Consider the following 16314-nt stretch of genomic DNA (forward strand, 5'->3'; position numbering starts at 1 on the left):
TTCAATCTGACATCAAGTTCCATTCAGTCTCTCAACATTTCAGGAACAAGAGGCTGGGTAAAGTACAACAAAATTTTATTGATAAAACAAAAATCAAAAAAACAAATGCCAAGATGTAATCCGATTAAACGCTAGACAGTGCACGTTGGCTGACAACAGGCTAAAATCTATTTTAAAAAGGAAAGTTTTTGATGTGTACAACTTACATTCGGTCCAAACACACACACACGTTGATCTCAGTCACTTAAACACACACAGTACATAGCACGCCCAGCTCCTCTCTCTCTCTCGCCTTGCACACCCAGTCAGGTTACCTGAAGAAAACTGTGACACCATATTAACCCTCAACACTGTCTCTTGCAGCTCACTCGACAGTAGGAAACGCGCACCTGGCAGTGCTAAGAAACCTGCATCACCTGCTTTATTGTTAGCACTAGGAAACGCATATCGCCCGTTTCACTGCACGGGCTATGAAACCCGCATCTCTGGATTCAGTGGAGGGTAAGAACGTGGAGGGTTCAGGGCAAACATCTATCACGCTACTTTCACTCTGAAATACGCTGATAGCTTGAAACAGACAAAAGACGCTGACTACAGTTTCTTTCTTTCTTTATTTGGTGTTTAACGTCGTTTTCAACCACGAAGGTTATATCGCGACGGGGAAAGGGGGGAGAGGGGATAGAGCCACTTGTCAATTGTTTCTTGTTCGCACTAATCAAAAATTTGCTCCAGGGGTTGTAGTATAATATATGACCTTACTGGGAGAATGCAAGTTTCCAGTACAAAGGACTTAACATTTCTTACATACTGCTTGACTAAAATCTTTACAAAAATTTGACTATATTCTATACAAGAAACACTTAACAAGGGTAAAAGGAGAAACAGAATCCGTTAGTCGCCTCTTACGACATGCTGGGGAGCATCGGGTAAATTCTTCCCCCTAACCCGCGGGGGGTGCTGACTACAGTCCTACCTTTGAAACAGTGCATAGATCACCTGGGCTACTCTACTACAATTCAAAGACACACACACGCAGTCCTCCGTCTTCCTCTTGCACGCTACACTCTGTTCACTACATCACACACAGTGAAACGCAACTGTGATACATCAACTAAAAATGTCAAAATATCTTTTGTTTTTCATTTTTACAATAACAGTGTAAAACTTGAACTTAAAAATCCCCGTACGCAAGTTAAAAATGTCTGAACGAAATCTCTGGGTACAACAATTTCTGCTTGATGAGCTAAGTGAAGGGCGTAATGAAGAGAACGAGTGATCCAAGGTGAGACCGGTGTGAACCAGCTGAAGGTCGTGTGGGAATGTTAGATACTCCTGACAAGTCTAACACACTCCTCTAAGTAATACACTCCACTCATTCATCCCATCATCAAAAGTAACAAAGGCCATGATACTGAATGACGTTCCGAACCAAACACATATAAATCACAAGTTTGCTAAATCACAAGTCCGCCGTCCCATGCTCGCGTTAAGACTTTACACCACACAATATTCAATAGATGGCAGTAAGTTTACATTATTTGATAATGAAAAATTGATAACTGCAATATGAAAAAGTAACACAAAATCAAGAGGTACACTTTCCAAAAACGATGTGAAGACTTGCTAACATTAAACACTTGTGCCAATGTACACACAGAGATTCCATCAATATTCCACAAATCTGTAACAACCCCTGACCAGTATAACCTTTCATTATTAGCCATTAAGTACCTGACGGCTTCTTAAATTGTTAGACTAATTGCACAAAGGGTTTCACTTCTTACAAATATATGTAGTTTTCTTTCACCTTATCTAAACACCCATTTTCACTCTCCATACTCAGGGAAAAACACAAGTTACAGAAAACAAGTTGCATTGGACAAATTGAACACTGACTTGTCACATAAAGACATGCCAGTCAACTAACAGAGAGACAAGGGGAAAGGGAGGGGGAAAGGTGGGAGGTGGGGTGGGGAGTTATAAAATCTGAGTGACATAAGATGGTATGACCTTGAGTGGAGGGCAGGGTATGGACAGTTGAGAGGGAAATCGACAAGTTGCCTGACCACCAGATACACCAGTAGTCAGTAAAACATACCATGGTGAGAAAATGGTCTCAAACTAAAAGCCAGAAAGGAGAGTCTCAAATGAAAAGAAGTAACATTCTCGAACAAAAACAAAATGCGGTAAGAAAAGAAACGCGATGAGAAATGTCATTATGATTCCTGCAAGCCCGCAGGATAAAGAACAGGTACAAACATACATGTATACTATTTAGTGTAAAACAATGTCCTGTGAAATCATGCTTGATGAAAATGTCTGAACATTATGACATGCTTTTGAAAAAAGCATTGAACTGCGGATGAGGGAGGGAGGGAAGGTGTGTGTGTGCTTGTGTGTGTGTGAGAATGGTCATGAGAAGGGGAGATATGCGGATAGGAGGAAAATGATTGTCTGGTGTGTCTGTCACTGTGTAAACTAGTCAGTATGTATGCGTAAGTACACATGTCAGTCAGTGTGTATGTCAGTCAGTATGCATGTGCGAGTACACATGTCAGTATGTATGTCAGTCGGTGTGTATGCGCGAGTACACATGTGAGTGTGTGTCAATGTGTGTGTGTATGTCTGTGAATCACTGATGCATGTCCCAGCCAAAAAAGGCGAGATATTGGTCAAGTCACAACTCTACCTTGGGGAACAAGGTTCCAGCTTACTGCCTCCTGTGAAACAGACGGGGAACTGTGTGCTGGGTGAAAGGTGTGTAGGGGGGGGGGGGGGGGGAGGAGGAGGGAGGGGGGAGGGATGGGTAGTGGGGCTAAAAGCTCAAGGGTCGATTAACAGTTCAAAATGGACGCCTCCTTCCTTCTCGGTACGGTCGTAGTGGATGTTGGGAGCGAGCGCCTTGCACTCCACCATGAGTGCAATGTTCTGTGTGACGTTGGGGAACTGGACGAAGACCAGGGGGGACATGTAGTCTTTCTGGTTGGTGAACGGGTAGTAGTAGTGGGGGTAGCCCTGCGTCGGGAAGTACCTGATCTCACCCAGGTTGTCACGGTCAGCCGGGTTCTGTAACATCACACAAATACATTATTATGGGGAAGTAGTAGTGGGGGGTAGTACTAGATCTCGCCCAGGTTGTCACGGTCAGTCGGGTTCTGTAACATCACAAAGGGAAAAGTTGTATAAAAAATATGCCCATAGGACTTGCTGATGTGTTGGTACACGTACATAGTGTTTGCTGACAATTGACCCGAGTTCATGTGGGTTTGGCTTAAGCAGACCTGCCAACCCTTGTGAAGCCTTAAAGGCTGCCATATTCCTAGCGTTCAGTAATTAATTCATATTGTTTACAGTGTGGCAATAATGTTATAAAACTGTACCTAAGGGGATATAATAATTGGCTGTAGCTTTCGAACACAGAAAACATTATTTCAGTATTGCAAAGTGGTGTCGATAGTGTCGAATGTAAACAGAACAGTCTCAAACGCCATCTTTGGTTTACGAAACGTCAACGGTCTAAAAATAGCCCAAGTCCTGGAGAACTGTTGCTAAACAATGCAATAAAGAATTAATTATTTCTCGTAATTGGTGAGGACTTCAAACCTAAAACTTTGCAGGAAGCTTAATCTATACATCCCCGCAACGATGGGAAAAGCCCTGGAAGTAATTAAACTAATTAAATAGGACTATGTCAGCCTTTAAGTGTAGCGATTTGGAATGTTTTGAAATATGCAGTGAAGCAAGTGATAATGTGTAGCATTTTCTAATATTAATTCCTGCATCCGCATTTATGCCTTCTTCTACAAGAATAGACATTCTTAATAAAATTTTTATTAGAACTAAGAATGCAGGAACATAAAATGGCCATAAGAGACTATGTGCAGTGCAACTTTTCAGAGCGGACAATGTTATACGACCCACTTTGTGACCGATACAGTCTGGGAAGCAGAAACAAGCACCAGCAGGGTTCCTGCAGGGCAGAGCTGATACAATTCAATGAGTTTTCAAGGACATTTCCAGGACCAAAAAATGCTTTTCAAGGACATGATTTTCCCCAAATTAATGCAAAGCACCAAGCTTACCTTCAGTTTTTCAAGTCTGCAAACTATTAGTCATTCCGTAGTTGTTTCCCTTGCCAACTTCCGGGAAGGGAAGCAACTACGGGTGACTAGTAATAGTTAGTTCGTCTGCTTTCGTTTTCACTCGATCTTTTATTCTCCCAAAATGTGTGTACTGTATTTGACGAAAAAAAAGGGGGTTGCATTTTTTTTTTTAAATAAGACAAGCTGCTGACGAAATGTATAGGCAACAATTTGGAAAAATCAAGTACTTTTCAATGACTATTTCAAGCACTTTTCCAGGCCTGGAAAAGGTTTTCCAATTTTCAAGGAATTTTCCAGGGTTCAAGGACTCTGTACGAACCCTGCACCAGGACTCACAAGAGGGAACTGTTGCATGCTTCACATTACTTGTTTAACCGTAGCAATCTAAGCTTGGTGCAACAGCATAGCAAATGCCCCTAAACAGTAGCACGCTACGCTGAAAGCATAGCAATTGGCAGCCCTGCTTGAGGTCACGAGAGTTTAGGTAAACGGGTATTTTAGCCATAAAAGCAAGCATGTGGCACCTAAGGGTATCATATACATGTATTGAGTTATATAACATTCACATCACAGTTAGTTGTCCGAGGTAACGACAGGTCTAAGTTGGCCACCAGAGTGTTTGTTGCTTGGCAACGTGTCTGAGGCGCTTTCTCTGCCACTCTGCTTGAAAATCCTGACAGATATATTTCGAATAACATCTATTCTCACTGAACAATGCAACTTCACTGTTGAGTATGCTTCATATCCCAAGATGCCTGTTGATGGAGTCACTAAATTGCATGCAATGTCACAGCACAGTGTTTCTTTAGTGCTGAGTGTTCTGCACATCACAGGAAGGTTATTGACAGTACACTGAAACCTGTGTCTAAACACAATAACGAACCTGACAGGAATGAGGCGTTTAAAACAGAGGGAGTCTAAAACGAAAGGTAAATTAAACAAGAAGAGCAAACGCTCGATCGAGTCACTTTCGCAGTTCTGAATATTATATGAGGCATCAGATGGACAGGAAGAAATTGCTATTCACAACACAATGAGTCACGTTCACATAAAATTTGAGCCCGGTCACTTTTATAGTTTCCGAGAAAAGCCCAACGTTAAGTTGTGTGTTGCCGAACAGAAAAGGCTAGTTATCTCCCTTGTTTTTCTGATAACGTTCGTAAAAGGCTACAGATGTAAATACTTTGATGTAAAGAATAATCCTACAAAGTTTCAATCACATCCGATGAACTTTGTCAAAGATATAAAATGTCTAATTTTTCCTTTGACGCTGACCTGTGACCTTGAAAAAGGTCAAAGGTCAACGAAACCATCGTTAAAGTGTAGAGGTCATTGGAGGTCACGACTAAACAAAATATGAGCCCGATCGCTTTGATAGTTTCCGAGAAAAGTCCAACGTTAAGGTGGTGTCTACGGACGGCCGGCCGGCCGGACAGACTAACACTGACCGATTACATAGTCACTTTTTCTCAAGTGACTCAAAAACTATGAAGAAAAAAATCAGAAAAATGAGGTCTAATAAAACTGAAGGTGTCTTGAACGGATAGTGTAGAGAGTTTGACTGTGTGCAGTGAAGTGGGGTGTTACCTCGCCGACACAATCGATGTAGATCATGTCTGGGTTGGCCAGAATCTTGGCCTGCAGTTCCTCCGACGCGCCAGAGTTCTTGACGTTCTCCTCTGTGTACGGCTGGGGCATCCACCCGAAGATCTGCACACACAACATACAGTTAGACACAGTCAGTAGTCTGACAGTAGACACACACAACACAGTCAGTGGTGTGACAGTCGGCACAGGCAACACACAGTCAGTAGTCTGACAGTCGGCACACACAACACAGTCGGTGGTCTGACGCACAGACAACACAGTCAGTGGTCTGACAGTCAGCACAGACAACACACAGTCAGTGGTCTGACAGTCAGCACAGACAACACACAGTCAGTGGTCTGACAGTCAGCACAGACAACACAGTCAGTGGTCTGACAGTCGGCACACACAACACAGTCAGTGGTCTGACAGTCAGCACAGACAACACACAGTCAGTGGTCTGACAGTCAGCACAGGCAACACACAGTCAGTGGTCTGACAGTCAGCACAGACAACACACAGTCAGTGGTCTGACAGTCAGCACAGACAACACACAGTCAGTGGTCTGACAGTCGGCACAGACAACACACAGTCAGTGGTCTGACAGTCGGCACAGACAACACACAGTCAGTGGTCTGACAGTCGGCACAGACAACACACAGTCAGTGGTCTGACAGTCGGCACAGACAACACACAGTCAGTGGTCTGACAGTCGGCACAGGCAACACACAGTCAGTGGTCTGACAGTCAGCACAGACAACACACAGTCAGTGGTCTGACAGTCAGCACAGACAACACACAGTCAGTGGTCTGACAGTCGGCACAGACAACACACAGTCAGTGGTCTGACAGTCAGCACAGACAACACACAGTCAGTGGTCTGACAGTCAGCACAGACAACACACAGTCAGTGGTCTGACAGTCAGCACAGACAACACACAGTCAGTGGTCTGACAGTCAGCACAGACAACACACAGTCAGTGGTCTGACAGTCAGCACAGACAACACACAGTCAGTGGTCTGACAGTCAGCACAGACAACACACAGTCAGTAGTCTGACAGTCAGCACAGACAACACACAGTCAGTGGTCTGACAGTCAGCACAGACAACACAGTCAGTGGTCTGACAGTCAGCACAGACAACACACAGTCAGTGGTCTGACAGTCGGCACAGGCAACACACAGTCAGTGGTCTGACAGTCAGCACAGACAACACACAGTCAGTGGTCTGACAGTCGGCACAGGCAACACACAGTCAGTGGTCTGACAGTCGGCACAGACAACACACAGTCAGTGGTCTGACAGTCAGCACAGACAACACAGTCAGTGGTCTAACAGTCAGCACAGACAACACACAGTCAGTGGTCTGACAGTCAGCACAGACAACACAGTCAGTGGTCTGACAGTCAGCACAGACAACACAGTCAGTGGTCTGACAGTCAGCACAGACAACACACAGTCAGTGGTCTGACAGTCGGCACACACAACACAGTCAGTGGTCTGACAGTCGGCACAGACAACACAGTCAGTGGTCTGACAGTCGGCACAGACAACACAGTCAGTGGTCTGACAGTCAGCACAGACAACACACAGTCAGTGGTCTGACAGTCAGCACAGACAACACACAGTCAGTAGTCTGACAGTCGGCACAGACAACACAGTCAGTGGTCTGACAGTCGGCACACACAACACAGTCAGTGGTCTGACAGTCGGCACAGACAACACAGTCAGTGGTCTGACAGTCAGCACAGACAACACACAGTCAGTAGTCTGACAGTCGGCACAGACAACACACAGTCAGTGGTCTGACAGTCGGCACAGGCAACACACAGTCAGTGGTCTGACAGTCGGCACAGGCAACACACAGTCAGTGGTCTGACAGTCGGCACAGACAACACACAGTCAGTGGTCTGACAGTCGGCACACACAACACAGTCAGTGGTCTGACAGTCGGCACAGACAACACAGTCAGTGGTCTGACAGTCGGCACAGACAACACACAGTCAGTGGTCTGACAGTCGACACAGGCAACACACAGTCAGTGGTCTGACAGTCGGCACAGGCAACACACACATTGTCAGTAGAGCTTCAGAGACAGGTGAGAGTGTACACATGGGTGAAACAAATTGACTGAAAATCCTGACGGGGTCTAAGGGCCGCTTAGGCCGAAGTGGGGTACAGGTGCGTTAGGGACTGCAGAAGGAGCAAAGCCCTGGTCGAAACGAATTTTAACAGTTTAAAGGTGATTTAATGGCCTCTCAAAAAATTAAAAAAAAGTGGCACTGTAATGCCTGTCAAAAACCCACGGGACTGCAAAACATTGAAATCAAAGCCCAGCACAACAAAATTGATGAATCACTTTCAACAATTCTTTCTACAATTTTAATTTTTAGTCCATTCTCACTACCACTTGAGGTCCATTCCAACTTATTCTGCTTAAAAGAGTGTCAGAAAGGTAAAGACAGCCTGTGTTGAAGCAAGCAGAGAAATGAGTAATAGTAACAGATCCTATTGAGTCGATGAGCCACAAAAACAAAGCACAATAAAACAACCATTGAACCAAACAAGTCACTCAATCATGCACTGGTAATGGTAGTGATAACACTAACACATAATACACGCACAAAGCCAAACAGAAAATGACAAAACTGATAACACATGAAAAACAGCCATATCACAAAATGAACACCTGAAGTAAAAGCCTTGTTTATTTGATGACTAACCTGAAAACTGAACCAAAGATATGCATTAAAATTTAAACTTTATTTGGATTTTTGACCAAAATATGACATTTTTCACAGATCGAGACAGTCAGTGTTCCTCCGACAGGTGAACAATGTTCATTGTTCACCTGTCGGAGGAACACTGACTGTCGAGATCTGTCTAAAATGTCATATTTTGGTCAAAAAGACAAATAACATTATGCATTGATCGATTCTGGTCAGAATTCCTTGTAGTTTTTATGATTGAACGCACACAAAACACGCACTATTATGTAGTCTCGGCTGACCGCCTAAACATGAAGTTTTGTCGGCTTCTGACGTCACATGGCCCAAAGAAGGGAAATCGAGTGTTGAATCGATACATGGAAGTTGAATAGAAGATCCAAAGATACGGATCATTGAAAGAAAGGATGAAATGGTCGACACAAACCTAGACTATCACAAAGTCGGTTAAGCTTTCTTGTGGTGTTCGCTTCTTGTGCATGCATATTCTTCCAGACAAATCCATAATTCATCACTTTGGAGTAGATGGCACACAAATTTCAAGGTGTATCAAGATTCTGAACCCACTTCCGAAAACACTCCATGACGCGTGCTTAATCGGTTGGTCAGCACTGATCAACTCTGGAAGCGTTTATACTTTAAATTGGCATCTTCAATGCTTTCATCATTTTACCATTTCATCGGCCTGTCACAACACAGAAAACAGTGGCTTCCTTTGGAAATAGAGCCTTTTATTCGCTGTCAGATAGATGAAGTGACCAGACTCCTGCAAAGTTTTCAACCCCAAGACGCAGGCTGTATTCTTACACAAAAGAGCACTTCCGGTCAAACCGAAAACTAAAACCAGATCGCGTCAGCAGTTCAAACGAGTTTCGCAAACATTGCCGCAAGTAAACCGGTTTTTTGTTTGTTCAAAATGTCGGATTGACAGAATTTCCGTCAAAATATTATTTCAATTGACAGAGCTTCATGACTTGACGGGCTAGTTTCACCCATGTGTACAGACTCTGCACCTGCCAACCCTTGTGAAGCCTCAAGTGTAACAATTAAGCAGTTTTAGGAATGTTCTCAGAGTGCTAAGAGGACTCACCCTGTTAAGACGCATGAGAACGCAGGGCTTCTGATCCTTGTAGCCAAAAAAGTTTTCCTCGTTGCATTCAGCTGTGAGGTTGGCGTAATCCACAGTGCACGACTTGCCCTCTGGTGGCGGGTTGTTCATGTCACAAGGCACACCCTTGTCGTCCGCCTCCTTGTATGCTGTCATCATAAGAACACAATCATCACACAGGTACACAGACAATCATCACACAGGTACACAGACAATCATCACACAGGTACACAGACAATCATCACACAGGTACACAGTCACTACACAATCACAACACAGGTACACAGTCACTACACATGTACTCAGACAATCATCACAGAGGTACACAGACAATCATCACAGGTACTCAGACAATCAGCACACATAAATACACAGTGAAACATTACACAGTTAATTTTAATGGACTGTAAAGTAACTCGTACAGTTTTTTCTTCATTCATTTTCAATCCATCACAAATAAACAAACATAAAATGGAATATATATCTAATAACACTAACAGCAAGAAATTTTGTCATCTCAGACATGCTATATTGTGAAACCTGCCCCAGACATAAGTGAAACAAAACACAACAAAATAAACCCCCCTGGCTGCCAGAAAGGTATGAAAAGCAACTCACGTTTCAACACTTTCATGATGCTCTCCTTGTGGGGCTTGTAGGACAGCAATGGTTTGCGGAATCTGATAAGAGTGTACTCCACATCTGTCATCGGTTGAAAGCCCATTCCTGCAAATCACACATACAATCAATATCTAAAACCAGACATGGAAAAACCACTGCCTGAAACCAGACATAGAACAATCAGTCTCAAATCAGACATACAACAACCACTGTCTGAAACCAGACAGAACAATCATTGTCTCAAATCAGACATAGAACAACTGCCTGAAACCAGACATAGAACAATGTCATTGTCTGAAACAAGACATAGAACAATTATTGCCTCAAATCAGACATAGAACAATCACGGTCTGAAACAAGACATAGAACAATTATTGCCTCAAATCAGACATAGAACAATCACGGTCTGAAACAAGACATAGAACAATTATTACCTCAAATCAGACATAGAACAATCACGATCTGAAACAAGACATGTATTTTGATTTTTTTTTTTTTTTAAAGTCACAATCAATTACCAATGCGAGAGTTGATCTAACTGGAAGAAGCTAACATTTTGAAAAAACATCACACCAGGTGACAGGAGAGCAAGTAATGTGTACCAATTTTCAGCTTCGTACCAATTACCGTTTGAATTCTATGGCTGTCTAAAAAGAGTGACTTGCATGCTTTGCAAATGTGCGCTCCATTAATCAAACTTTAATTTGCTATGCTTTCTTCAGAGTTAAAACAGGGATGGCCAAATCTCAAAATTGTAACTCGCCAAGCGGGCGAGTAACTTTCAGAAAGTGCAGTGTTGTAAGTCTGGCAATAACATCTGTGTCAACTCAAGTGAAAACCGATACTGATTGTGAAATGTTTTATTCATGGAGCCACTGAAAATTACATCTGTGTCTACTCAAACAACGGTAGCAAAGAAATCGGAATCTATAAAAGTATGAGTGCCACTAAAAAGGAGAGTGACATTCGTGCCAAATTGTGTCAAATCGTGACAATATGTGTCAAAGCGTGTCAATGGTGAAATTTGTGACAAACGGTCACCATAGTGTGATATGAGTAGTGTGGGTGAGAGTGCAGCACATACCTGGGTTGCCTTTCAGCAAGCTGTCTGTGCCAGTCAGCTTGGGCTGCGCTTCATCCACTGTCTGGTAGAAGATGGCAAGGAAGCCCACGAAGACCCCGGCCAGGCACGTGTAGTAGACAAGGTAGAAAAGGCCGATCTCAGCTGTAACAAACATGCAACAGAGTTCAGCAAATATATGCCAAAACTAGATGAATACCCGCTTCGCCGAGTACCCGGCTTCGCCGGGAAGAAGTAGAGCCGAATACCCGGCTTCGCCGGGTGTACGCCGGCTTTTCTAGCGCATTGACGCCACACGAAGGAAGGGAGATAAACGCGCAAAACACTGGAGAAGATAAGGAAGAGTTACTGGGAATGGATGTACAGAAAAACCAAAATCGGTTGAGCGCTGCGCGCTGAGAGCACGTGTTGAAAATTTTCATCGACCAGATTGTGTCCGGGGTCTACCTGAATATGCCCACCAAATTTGAAGCAGATCCATCGAGAACTTTGGCCGTGCATCGCGAAGTGACACAGACAGACAGACACACACAAGCTGTATATAGATAAGGGACAATGTTTGGAAATGACAGTCAGGATCTAAAGCGTTATGGAAGAGTTGCACATTAGTGAGTCAACCAATAACAGGTGGTCGACCAGTTAAACGACCAATGGTAGTGAATAACGGACTCCAAGGTGTATGCTATGGAGCGACTCGCTTGAAACTATGTCGTTTTCTTTTGAAAAGCTTCACATGTAAGCCACGATTCACTGGCGATGGCCTGCAGTAATCTTTTCGATCGCCGATCACACTTGGAGTCCAGATCTTGAGATATAATTAGTGGTCCTCTGCAGCGCAGCCACTGGCCCGTACAGCTTGTTGTGCAGGGACTCCGGCAATGGCCAGATTTCCTCTCTCAGCACCTGGTGGTTCCTGCAGTCTCGTAGGATGTGGGCCGTGTCCTGCTCTGCTTCTCCACAAGAACACATGGGGAGGGCACAACATGCAGCTTCCCGTGGAGATGCTGGTTAAGTCTGTTGTGTCCTGTTCTCAGGCGGAAGATGACCACCTGCTGTGGTCTGGATAGCAGGTGGTAGCTGTCCTGTGGCTGGGGCATCCTGTGCAGAGACTTAATGATGGTCTTCATCTCTGTCAGGCTCACAGGGTTGTTCTCTTGCTCATCTTCTGCACCCAGCTTGGCCATCCTGTCCGCCTCTTCGTTTCCTTGTACACCATAGTGGGAGGGGATCCATTGCAGTACTGTCCTCAGGCTCTTGATGTTGTGTAGAGCGTGTTCCAGCTGAGGCAGTTTGCTACTGGTCATTGCTTGTAGTACTGACAGAGCGTCAGTCAGGAAGACCACCTGGTTGTCATGGTTGACTCTGTCGTTGATGGTGTATGCTGCATGGATCAGTGCTTGTACCTCAGCTCTGTAGTTTGTACAGCCTGTTGGTATAGCCTCTGCTTGCCTCTCTCCACTGGGGTACTGGACATACACCCCTGCTCCTCCATTTTTGACGGCCTCTGTGGCTGACCCATCAGTATACACCCGTATCCATGCTTCTTGGGGGTACCTTTCTTCAAGCATGGCAAGAGTCAGGGCTTTTTTCGTCGCATTGCTCTGCTCGTCCTTTGTTGTGATGTAGGGGACACTGGTCTGTATGTCCAGGTTTCCTTGTCTGTCTTCCCAGGGAGGGGCGTCAAGGGAGAAAGATGGTGGCTCCACTAGCTCTGGCATCTCTGTCTGATGTTTCTTCTGCAAAGCCCTTGCCTCCAGAGCGAAGCTCGATCTTTTCAGCCTGCCTAAGGACATCTTCTTGAGTCTGTCACTCATTGGATGGTCATGAGTGCACTGGTACTTGGTGGCTTGTACCATTGTTTTGCAGTCTCGCCTTTTGCTCAGTGGAGGAATGCCAGTCACCTGTTCCATCTTCTGTATGGGTGTTGATTTCATTGCGCCCGTGATGATTCTCAGCGCTTGGTTCTGTACTTTGTCTAGGGCCTGCTGGTGTGTCTTGGCTGCTGTTGCCCAAGAGCTTGATCCGTACTCGAGGTGCGGTCGTACAGTCCCCTGGTAGACTGTTTTCAGGATCTTCTCGTTCGCACCCCAGTGTGATCCTGCCAGCTTCCGCATGATGTTTAGTTTTCTCCTGGCCTTTCCCTCTGCATTCATGATGTGTTGTTTCCAGGTCATGCGCTTGTCATAGGTGACCCCCAGGTATGTTTGCTGGTCTTCAAATTTCAGGGGTGTGTCCCCCAAGGTCAGTTTGCCAGGTGTCGCTTTGGCAGAGAGTGTGAAGAGGGTGGCAGTGGTCTTCTCCCTGTTGATGGTCACACACCAGTCTTCCGCCCACGCTGCAACCTTTCCTAGGGCAAGTTGTATCCTGTAGGTTGCTGTGGTTGCATACTCTTCCGAGCACCAGAGAACAAGGTCATCAGCATACAGTGCCGCTTGGACTCCTTTGGGCAACTCTGGTACCAGGTCGTTAATGAAGAGTATGAATAGCGTGGGGGAGAGTACTCCTCCCTGTGGAACTCCTTGGCGTGGTAGCACCTTTCGGCCACAGTGACCATCCACCAGCACTCTGGCCTTTCGGTTGTGCAGGTACGACTTGGTCCACTGGTACATGTTGCCTTTGACGCCGGAACGTAGGACCCTGCAGTAATCTCTGGGCACACATAATCCCCAAACACACGTGACCTCAGGCAAAACTCCTGTGACCTCAGGCAAACCATGGCGTTGGCATTCACTTGGCAAGCGATCATTTCAGCAACAAATCGTAACTTTGATGTGTATATTTTCCAAAGAAACAGTTATAACTTACATCGAGACAACATTGCATAACCAGTGTTGTAGCCAGCCTCAGAAGACAATAGGTCATTTGGACCTCCCTTAAAATAACCAATAGGTCCAAATGTCCTGGCTTTAAAAAAACAATAGGTCAAAATTGTACCGCCATACCTTTGATACATGCAATGCAAAATAACTTCCCAGCGTTAAATCCATCTTTTTACGCAAAAATGACAATAAAGCCATTGAACAATGATAACACTTTATTATCTGATTCTCACAGAAATTAGTGTATGGCGCTCCTGACATTCCTGGCCTACCCTTTCCAATACAGTGCCCGGTGTGCGAATGTAGGGATCCTGCCTGATCTTCGCATTACCATGCCGTAGTATTATATTGATGAACTTTCCACTGTTTGCGCCGTTTTCGGTAAATAGGTACACCGGCTGGATCGGGTGTTTCCGTAAACGCAGCCTCGAGTGTCAATGACGACAAACACGGACTCGGCACAGAGTGCAATTTCACTCGTAGCGAACATGAGCATTTCGATCGGGGTTTGTTTTCTGACTTTGCAACTCCCATTCCATTCATTGCAGACCTTGTCCGCCTTGTACGAATATGTATCGGTCAGTTGACCACCAAAACGTAAAAACTATTGGTCCATCGACCGGACAAGACTAGGTCCAATGCGTCAAATCAGAAAGGAATGCGTCAGAGACCGAAGACCGAGGCCTGGCAACAACACTGCATAACATTCACATCAGTCAGTTATTCGCTGTGATCGTGGTTATAACTGGTCCACGTGTACAGTAGAACACCCCTCTTAAGACCTTCAAAAATCAGGTCTTAAAAAGGAGGTCAATTTGCAGAGGTTATGAACTGAAGATATCTTGAGGTCTTAAATGGGAGGGAGTCTTAAATGGGGGGTTCCACTGTAATTGTTTCGCACACTTTCTGGGGTTCAAACCATCCACAACGCTGGAAAATCCTGACAGTTATTTCAGAAAAACCTTCATAGAAATCTTATCTTGGCTGAAACCCACTACATACCGTCATACAACAAATATTTGACAGATCTACAATGTGTATGTTTCTATGAATGTGACATGTACGTTATCAATAACTAAATTAACTTACTTAAAAATAAAAATAATGTAATTCATAAATCAATGACAATGTGTAAAAAAAACATTTAAAAAAAAACAAGCAAAAGTAGCAATTTTCCACCATTTTCGCTTCTGACGTCGATCACATTGACCAGTTGGTAATCAATAGATCGGATTGAGCCTGGTTTTTAAGCACTACTGCGGAGTAGCTAGCTGGAGGGAGAATCCATGGTGTAGGAGCGACTCGGGCAGTTAGAGGACGCTATCACCTTGATAACCGCCGGTACTCATTGTGACACTTTCACAGCGCGTCGTGTCTTGAAGCGTGACACAGTGGCCCGTCCCATCGGACATTCGAAGGACGGTGTACCGGCCTTTCCATCGGTACCAAGTTATGCTTGCTTGCACACACACACATCTCGCATTTCATATCTACAACTAAAACCAACTTTGCACTGCAACAAATCAGTTCAATTCTTAAATGAGAAAACAAACGATTTTGTAGACAAATATAGATAAATAGGCCCCTGTAGTAAGACGCTTTGCTACCGAAGTAGGTCAGGTGGTGCCGACAGCATTTTAGTATTCAGTTTCCTACGTATATTTGGTCAAGAACGGAAAAAATACTGTGGCCACAATTTGTGTTTACTCACCCCAGTTCCTCGCGCCTCTACCCAGCACCTTTCCCTCATCGCTGTTGTAGCAGAAGGTTCCGAAGGAACTCAGCTTATCCTTGATTCCCGACATGATCGCTGCTTTCCTGTCGCAAGGAGACACTAACCTTGTCAAATGCCCGGATCGCTGAGCCGCAGCGAAAGAAATGTATGCTGTACGTCACAAGTCACGTGACGGTCTTGCGCAATTGTAAAATCGCTACTGGAAACTCGGCGAATTTCGACATATCCGTGCCCTGCCTCGACACTTGACTGACTATTTGTATGTGATTTTTTTTAAAGAAAACAAAGAAAACAAAACTCACAACAAAATTAAAAAAACCAATAAAGAAACGAAGGAAAGTTACTTTTTTATTTTTTATTTGTTACTTTGACACCCCTAGAAACTTGATTGAGTCAGTCTAATCGAGTCATCACTCAGTGCAGCACACCCCCCCCCCCCCCCCCATCTACTGCCTGTGCAGATTATGATCAGCCGCTTATTACCGACCTGGAGCTGATGCTGAACTGTTGTTTACCTGGGGAGGGGGGGGGGGG

General features: G+C 44.6%; 1 protein-coding gene across 1 annotated transcript; it reads right to left on the bottom strand.

The window, feature by feature from the left end:
• Positions 1–58: 58 nt before the first annotated feature.
• LOC138983759 (sodium/potassium-transporting ATPase subunit beta-like) lies at positions 59–15923 on the bottom strand. Its single transcript, XM_070357080.1, has 6 exons — positions 15757–15923; positions 11230–11370; positions 10143–10250; positions 9507–9673; positions 5691–5813; positions 59–3066 (listed from the first exon to the last, which is right to left on the bottom strand). The coding sequence occupies exons 1-6, from the start codon at positions 15848–15850 to the stop codon at positions 2824–2826; spliced, it is 876 nt and encodes a 291-aa protein (XP_070213181.1). The 5' UTR covers positions 15851–15923; the 3' UTR covers positions 59–2823.
• Positions 15924–16314: the final 391 nt, after the last annotated feature.

This window comes from Littorina saxatilis, linkage group LG13, assembly GCF_037325665.1.
Source record: "Littorina saxatilis isolate snail1 linkage group LG13, US_GU_Lsax_2.0, whole genome shotgun sequence".
Taxonomy (NCBI): domain Eukaryota; kingdom Metazoa; phylum Mollusca; class Gastropoda; order Littorinimorpha; family Littorinidae; genus Littorina; species Littorina saxatilis.